General features: G+C 51.3%; 1 protein-coding gene across 1 annotated transcript; it reads right to left on the reverse strand.

Annotated features, from left to right (window-relative positions):
- Positions 1-203: 203 nt before the first annotated feature.
- SLC46A1 (solute carrier family 46 member 1) lies at positions 204-8,203 on the reverse strand. Its single transcript, XM_060259322.1, has 5 exons — positions 7,950-8,203; positions 5,481-6,327; positions 2,466-2,549; positions 1,479-1,635; positions 204-347 (listed from the first exon to the last, which is right to left on the reverse strand). Exons 1-5 carry the CDS (start codon positions 8,193-8,195, stop codon positions 266-268), a joined length of 1,416 nt encoding a protein of 471 aa, XP_060115305.1. The 5' UTR covers positions 8,196-8,203; the 3' UTR covers positions 204-265.
- Between the last annotated feature and the right edge of the window lie 684 nt (positions 8,204-8,887).

Genomic DNA, 8,887 nt, shown 5'->3' on the forward strand with positions numbered 1-8,887 from the left:
ACAACCCTTGGAGAGAGGCTGTCCCCTTCGTTCCAGCATGCCATGAAAGAAACTGTTCTTGCACTGCAGACTGCCTGAAAGTGTGGCATCTCCTCTGTTCTCATGAGCCCATCTCATCCTTTGCACACAAGCCCAGCAAGACAAACCACAAAATTCCTGTCCACCCACCAGTTCTGGCTCCATCGACATTAAAACTCTGGTAGAACCATGTCGGTGCTTTCAAAGCCACCAGGGCAACTGGCAACCAATTCTGGAATAATGGTGGTCAGTCCTCCACTTCCTCGACTGGGCTAGGCAAGTCCTCAAAGTGGCTGTACTCAGGTTTCGAATCCTGGATTTCAATCCACCTGGGACAGGTAAGGAAGGACAAAACAGACAGCGTTAGACTCTCGAGGGCATGAGAACTGTGTCAGAAAGCAGCTAGAATCTCCCATTCAACCACAAAGAAGAAGATATTGGATTTATACACTGCCCTTCACTCTGAATCTCAGAGCAGCTTACTATCTCCTTTACCTTCCTCCCCCACATCAGGCACCCTGTGAGGTGGGTGGGGCTGAGAGAGCTCTCCCAGAAGCTGCCCTTTCAAGGACAACCTCTGCCAGAGCTATGGCTGACCCAAGGCCATTCCAGCAGGTGCAAGTGGAGGAGTGGAGAATCAAACCCGGTTCTCCCAGATAAGAATCCACGCACTTAACCACTACAGCAAATTGGCTCTCACAGCTCCCCTGGCTATTAGCTGGAAGGGCTAAATGCTAGCCTGCCCTATGTTCTGGGAAGGAAACCACAGGAAAGGGTGGCTGCCTCCATACCCTGCTGATGGGCCTTCTGCAGACATCTCACTGGCCTCTTCTGGGGACAATCTAGAGCAGGGGTGTCAAACATGTGGCCCGGGGACCAAATCAGGCCCCTGAAGGGCTCCTATCAGACCCCCAAGCAACCGGCTGTCATCTACTTCCTTCTCTCTCTTGTTTTCTTCTGCATCTCAGCTTGCTTTGCCTGGCTTGCTCAACTGCACAGGAACTACAGAGCAAAGCCTCTCTTTTCTCCATTGGCTGAGGCTCCTCCTTTGGGAAGGAAGGGAGGAGGAGGCACACATGGCTCGGTCCCACAAGGTCTCATTTATACTAGATCCAGCCCTCATAACAAATGAGCTTAACACCCCTGATCTAGAGAGTCTCATTCAGGTCTTTCTGGGAGTCTTATTGGATGGAAGAGGGGGGCATCAGACCCTCCTGGGGACTCAAACCAGGGTCTCGCAGTTTTTAGTGCACAGGGCCATAGCCAGCGGGGGAGGGCAGCACAGGCAGCTCCCCCTATTGACTTCACTGTGCCCCCTATCAATTTGCTGTGTCCCCACTCCAATCTCCCCCTTTAACTATGAATTTTGGCGGGGCAGCCACTCTGCCATCTGCTTCCTCCTCCTCAGCTTGGAAGGAGGAAGAAGAGAGAAGAGGAAGAAGGAGCAAGACAAGGATTACCCAAGAATGGCAGCTGGAACAAGGAGGAGGGTGACCCCAAAGAGGAACGGGAAGCCCTTCATGAAGTGCAGGCTTGCTGGGAAGAGAGAGTTGAAGACGCCTGTGGCCACCAGTGAGCACAGCCCTTCGGTGCAGGCCACTGCAGCAAAGAGGGCCCCTGGAAGAGAGAAAGTTTGCACAGAGGTTAATGCAGCTATAAAAGCAACTGCAGGAAACTGAAAAAAAGGGCTCTTCTCGATCTTTGTTCCATAGCGGGCTAATCACAGTACTTTGAACCTGCTCTCTGCTCCTGGGAGCGTCTGGCCCAAGAATCCTAGATAGCTGGGGGATGGAGCAGGAAGAAGAGGAGGAAGAGGAAAAAGAAGAAGAGGAAGGAGGAGAAGAAATTATATTTGTACCCTGCCCTTCACTACCGAAGGAGTCTTGGAGTGGCTTACAATCTTCTTTTCCTTCCCTTCCCCAAACCCTGTGAGGTAGGTGGAGCTGAGAGAGCTCTGACTGAAACTGCTCCTGAAATGAACAGCTCTGAGAGAATTTGTGACTGACTCAAGGTCACATCAGCAGCTGCAAGTGGAGAAATGGGGAATGAAACCTGGTTCGCCCAGATAAGAGTCCGTGCACTTGACCAAACAAGCCTCAAGGCCTAACCCTCAGCCTTCCGGCAAAGCCCCTAAAACCTAAAAATCTGTCCCTAAAAAACCAAGCTGAGAAAAGTTACAAAACTCATCCTCCAACAGGTGCCGTTTTGCATGCTCCAAGGAACTCTGCATGACCTCCAGCTCCTGACCACCCCCCTTTTCAACTACCCCCTGGAGTCTGACCCCCTTCACAGATAACACACAATCTTGTGGGACAAGAAGTTACTCGGTAAGGGACAATCAAAATAAGGATTCTCAAGAGGCCGCATCCTGCACTACATACACCACGGCCCATCCAGCTAGCTCACCACTGGACTATGGGCTGTTGCAGACCCATCGTTCGCCTTACCCTGCTCTTTCTCGTCAACCAATTTCGACAGCTTGGAGCGGATCACAGGCGTTGCCGCCATCGAAAGGAAGAGAAGGCCGTAACCTGGGCGTAAACAGCAACGAAAAAGGTAAAGAAGGAGCCACTAATTGGGCCCACGCAGGCCTTTTTTTGTAGCAGGAACCCTTTTGTATATTAGGCCACACCCCCCCTGATGTAGCCAATCCTTCAAGAGCTTACAGGGCTCTTAGTACAGGGTCTACTGTAAGTTCCAGGAGGATTGGCTACATCAGGGGTGTGTGGCCTAATATGCAAAGGAGTTCGTGTTGTGAAAAAAAAACCCAACCCTGTTTCTACTGAATCGGATCCCTGGTCCATCACAGTCAATATCGTCAACTCAGAGTGGCAGCGGCTCTCCAGGGTCTCAGGCCTAGGGCTTTTGCATCACCTCCTGCCTGGTCCTTTTAACCAGAGATGCCGGAGACTGATCCTGGGGCCTTCTGGGCACCAAGCAGATGCTCCACTATTGAGCTCTAGCCCCTCCCCAAACTTGATTCAATAAATATTAAATTCCTGAGCCACAGCAATGGTCACAGGCTTCAACGGCTTTGAAAACCCACCCAGAGAACAAATGCACAGTGACTCCAGCGCCATGTGGATGGGGGAACTCAGAATGAGGAACTAAGGAGGCACAGGGAAAACAGCCCTGTGTGGATTCTCCATTGCCCACACCGATACAGCAGCAATGGAAGCAATGGAAGCAAAGAATCCACTTTGTATGCAGGCAGTCCCAGGTTCAATCCTTGGCATCACCAGGTAAAAAGATCTGGCAGTAGGTGATGGGAAAGACTTCTGCCTGAGTCTCTGGAGAGCTGCTGCCAGTCTCAGTAGATGTAACCAGGCCTCATTTTGGGTGGAGTTCACCGGAGCAGAGCTCCAAACCCTCTAGATTTTATTGTGCTCTTTCTTACTTACCCCTCCCCCCCCCAAAAAAAACTTGCTTCTGGGCTCCATTGTTTGAAACCCCCTGTGAGAATTTTGCTGAACTCTAAGATTTGATGAATTTTCTAATATTTTTCCTCACAAAAAAAGGGAAAATAACCCAATCATATAAAGCAGACAGATGGGAATCTTCATCATGCTACCGTGGCCACAAAGGAGAAAGCAATGTGTAAAGCAGGAGTGGCCAAACTGTGGCTCAGGAGCCACATGTGGTTCTTTCACACATATTGTGTGGCTCTAAGAACATAAGAGAAGCCATGTTAGATCAGGCCAATGGCCCATCCAGTCCAACACTCTGCGTCACACAGTGGCAAAAAAAAATTATATACATATACATATATATATATATATATATATATATATATATATATATATATATATATACATATACACACACACACACACACACACACACACACACACACACTGTGGCTAATAGCCACTGATGGACCTCTGCTCCATATTTTTATCTAAACCCCTCTTGAAGGTGGCTATGCTTGTGGCCGCCACCACCTCCTGTGGCAATGAATTCCACATGTTAATCACCCTTTGGGTGAAGAAATACTTCCTTTTATCCGTTTTAACCTGTCTGCTCAGCAATTTCATCGAATGCCCACGAGTTCTTGTATTGTGAGAAAGGGAGAAAAGTACTTCTTTCTCTACTTTCTCCATCCCATGCATTATCTTGTAAACCTCTATCGTGTCACCCCGCAGTTGACGTTTCTCCAAGCTAAAGAGTCCCAAGCGTTTCAACCTTTCTTCATAGGGAAAGTGTTCCAGCCCTATGAAGAAAGGGGGCTCTTGAAGCCCCCACCATCCCATTGGCCAGTGGCTTGGAGAATGCATTTAGTTATATTCTTTCCACCTCTCCCTCCCACCTCCCTCCCCATCTCCCTCCTCCCTCCCTTCCCATCCTCAAACATCGGATGTTCATGTCTTGCAGCTCTCAAACATCTGACATTTATTCTATGTGGTTCTTACATTAAGCAAGTTTGGCCACCCCTGGTGTAAAGTATGATGGGAGTAGGGTTTCATTATAACAATTCTACTTCAAGAAGCATTTTAAGGTAGATGCTGAGCTGATATAATTGAGTACACCTTCCAGTGATGTCAGGGGTGTGTGGCGTATGCAAATGAGTTATGCAGCTGAGTTGTGCTAATGAGCTCCAGCACCTCTTTTTCTACAAAATGACCCCTGGTTGTAACTGACTTGGGAGGGACCAAAAGGTCTCTTTCCGTATAAGGCAGCTTCATGTGTTTGGGATTATCACCACACAAAAGCAGCCAACAGGACCGAAATCAACAGCTATGAGTCACAATCGCTATTCCTGCGGAAAACAGAATGCCGGACTAGATGGATGGGCTTCAGTCCGATCCAGCAAAGCCACCCTTGTGAAGACCATACAGCAGTATCGGGACCTCGGAGGGAGAAAAAGCTATGGAATTACACAACCAACCCTCTGTTTCTTTTATTTTATTTATATCCCGTCCTCCCCGCCGAAGCAGAGTGACAAAGCTCATTGAAAATATATTTGAATTGCTCTAATAAACCTAATAACACCATAAATCAACTTGATATGGAAGGTAATTAAGAACAGCGTCTTGTAGAGGAAGCCTAGAGCAATGGAAAAGGATTGTTATAATGAATTTTGGCGCTATTGGACCAACTGAAATTCTGTGAATAATCTAAAAGGTCCCGAGAAGGATTTCCTATTCGAAATGGTTTTCATAATTGGACTGGTCTGCTGTTGGACTACCTGCAAGCACACTTACGTGGCTTTGGCAATTCTTGCCTTATATGGACAGCAGCTGTGACGTTTAACTGACATGGCTTTCCTCTTGTGTTTTTCCTATTATGTTGTTATATGGCGGTACACGGTGATTTTTGGTGTTATTAGGTTTATTAGAGCGATTCAAATATATTTTCAATGAGCTTTGTCACATGGAGGGTTGGTTGTGTAATTCCATACCCTTGTGAAGACCTGCAGACAGAAATGGCCAATTGTCTCTGGACAGCCTCCAAGTCAGGCTTACCTGTGAACATCAATGGGGTGGTGGCAGCCAGCGCAATCACCCCCAGGCCCAAAATGTTGGACAGCAGCCCCATTTCTGCCACCCAGGTGTCCGCCACACACTTCTGAAGCAGCCACAGCCCAGCCAAGCTGGTGAGGTAAGTCAGGTAGTGGGCGGCCGAGCCGTAGCCGATCAAATCCGAGCCCCAGCAGAGGGGAGAGCTCAGCTCGTAGAGGATCAAGATGTCTCGAGTTCCAAAATGCACAGTGACCACCAGGAAGAAGGCCAGAGAATACAGGGCGAGCTTCTTCCAGGCCCTGCCTGGGGCCACGTAAAGGTGGTACACAGATATGTAATGGCGGAAGGTGAACAGTCTTCCCAGCTGTCTCTGCAACACTGACTCTCGGAGACAGAAGGCTGCGTAGAGAGCGGCGCTAAAGCTTGCGGCAAAGACCAGCCAGAACGGCGCCAGGTACCCTTCAGCCTTGCGCCACTGGCCCCCGATGATGCTGGCAGCCATCCCGGCCAGGCCGAGGCACGCCTCCAAGACGGCCACCCGGAAGGTGCGGGCTCGCTTGTCGCTGACGTCAGCGACGTAGGCAAAGCAGCCTGCCAAAATCAGGTTGTAGTCACCCGACAAGCCGCTTAGGATGCGACCTAGCAGGAGGTAAGCGACCGGCAGCTGGAGGTACATGACCAGGAGGTAGGCGGCTGCCTGCAGGGCCATGCCCAGCGCAGGCAGGATGAGGACCGGCCGGCGGCCCACGCTGTCGCTCCATGGGCCAAAGAGGGTCACGGAAAAGAGGCCCACAAAGAAGCCAGCCAGGTTAATGTAGAGGTTCCAGTGGGCAACCAAAGCCTCCACATCCTGAGAGAGAAAAAGAGAAAGGTCAGGCCTGGGGATGGGGAAGTGTGTGTGTGTAAAGATGCTGGGCAGGGAATTCACTCCCCCCCCCCCCCCACACACTAAGACCTGTTTTTTAAATTTGTCCAGTGATAAATCTGGGGGTGCATCAGAAATAATTCCTATGAAATGTTCTCTCTTTTAGAATGAGTAAAATGCTTCCTTAAGGCACGATTTTTTACAAAACGTATACCAGGCAGAAGTCTAAGGACTTTTTTTTTCCCCCAGCGGAAATAGTAAATTTAGGGCGGCACTTTGGGGGAAAGCTCATCATGGACGCATACACATTTTCAAAAACTGTTTTGTTTAAATATAATTTGAATATTCTATAACATAATTGTCATTAATATTATAAAGACTAGTTCAATATCCAAACATACTGATAGGCCTACCTACTGCAACCTAGGAGAGAATCTCTATTCAAATAATAGGGTTTATTTTGTTTAAAAAGGTAAAGGCTGCGTAGAGATAAAATGTGTACCCAGCTTGCTGGGGGGAAAGTGTAGATGACTGGGGAAGGCAATGGCAAGGAAAGGAAAGGTCCCCTGTGCAAGCACCAGTCGTTTCCGACTCTGGGGTGACGTTGCATCATGACGTTTTCACGGCAGACTTTTTTACGGGGAGCCCCGTGGTGCAGAGTGTTAAAGCTGAGTACTGCAGTCCTAAGCTCTGCTCCCGACCAGAGTTCGATCCTCGGCGGAAGTTGGGTTTTCAGGTAGCCGGCTCGAGGTTGACTCAGCCTTCCATCCTTCCGAGGTCGGTAAAATGAGTACCCAGCTTGCTTGGGGGGAAGTGTAGATGACTGGGGAAGGCAATGGCAAACCACCCCGTAAAAAGTCTGTGAAAATGTTGTGAAAGCAACGTCACCCCAGAGTTGGAAACAACTGGTGCTTGCACAGGGGACCTTTCCTTTCCTTGCCATTGCCTTCCCCAGTCATCTACACTTTCCCCCCAGCAAGCTGGGTACACATTTTACTGACCTCAGAAGGATGGAAGGCTGAGTCAACCTCAAGCCGGCTACCTGAACCCAGCTTCCACCAGAATCGAACTCTGGTAGTGAGCAGAGAGTTCGAACTGCAGTACCGCAGCTTTACCACTCTGCGCCACGGGGCTCCTTTTCTTTTGTTCACTACTAGCCAAAGTGGACCCAAGAATCTGTCCCCCCTGCAGGCAGACCAAGGGGATGCATCTAGTCCAGACTGGGCTGGGGAAGCCAGAGGGTCATTCTGGTGGCTGCCCCATTTGCCAGTAGGTTTAATCCAGGAAAGGAGTACATCATACCCCCATCTGCCTCGGAGGCAAGGTTGCCAACTCTGGGTTAGGAGACTGCTGGAGATTTGGGGAGGGAACCTGGCAAGGACAGGGGTTGGGAGAGGGGAAGAACCTCGGTAAGCCAAAACGCCATACGGTCCCCCCGCCCTCCAAAGCGGCCTTTTTTCTTCGGGGGGGGGGGGAGGCAGATCTCTGTCGCCTGGAGCTCAGCTGCAATGCCTGGAGATCTCCCGCCCCCACCTGGAGGCTGGCAACCTTCCTCGAAGGCCGCCTGCGCGCTTCCCGCAGGGACTGCGGCCACGGCTCCGGCTCACCTGCTGCCCGGCGGGGTCCCCGGAGCCGTTCCCGTTGGCGCAGCCGCCGCTCCCGCCCTCCCCGCCGGTGCCGTTGGCCAGCCGGGTCCAGAGGTACTGGGTTTGAAGCGGGTTCTGCACGCCCAGCGCCAGCGTGGCCAGCAGCAGCACCGGCTCCACGGCCCGCAGCCGCGCGCAACGGGGCGCGGGAGGCGCCGGGACCCCCTCCTCGGCCCCGGGAGAGCCCCCCGAAGGCAGCTGGGCCATGGCGAGGGCGCGGGGGGCCGGCGGAGGCGGCGCCCAACCTCGACGCGACGCCAGGGCGAGGGGGCGGTCCTTGGCGCTGGAGAGGCGGAGCTGGCGGCCTCCGTCCTTGCCTGGCCCTGGGAAGAGCGCGCTGGCTTTGGTGTTCCTCGGCGCGCGGTCCCCTTTATGGCTGTGAGGAGCTAGGGTTGCCAATCCCCAGGTGGGGGCAGGTGATCTCCCGGTTTGGAGGCCCTCCCCCCCAAGGGTAATCAGAAAGCGGGGGAGGGGGAGAGGGAAATGTCTGCTGGGCACTCCATTATTCTCTATGGAGACATTCCCATAGGGAATAATGGAGAATAGATCCACAGGAATCTGGAGCTCTGGAGGGGCTGTTCTTTGAGTTAGAGGCACCAAATTTGCAGCATAGCATCCGGAGCCTCTCATGAAAAGACCCTCCAAGTTTCATAAAGATTGGACATAGGGGCCCAATTCTATGAGCCACAAAAGAAGGTGCCCCTATCCTTCATTATTTCCAATGGAGGGAAGGCATTTAAAAGGTGTGCAGTCCCTTTAAATGTGATGGCCAGAATGCCCATCGGAGTTCAGCGATGCTTGTCATACCCTTGCTCCTGGCTCCGCCCCCAAAGTCTCCTGGCTCCACCCCCAAAGTCCCCAGATATTTCTTGAATTGGATTTGGCAACCCTAGTTTGGG

The sequence above is a fragment of the Heteronotia binoei genome, chromosome 18 (genome assembly GCF_032191835.1).
Source record: "Heteronotia binoei isolate CCM8104 ecotype False Entrance Well chromosome 18, APGP_CSIRO_Hbin_v1, whole genome shotgun sequence".
Lineage (NCBI taxonomy): Eukaryota > Metazoa > Chordata > Lepidosauria > Squamata > Gekkonidae > Heteronotia > Heteronotia binoei.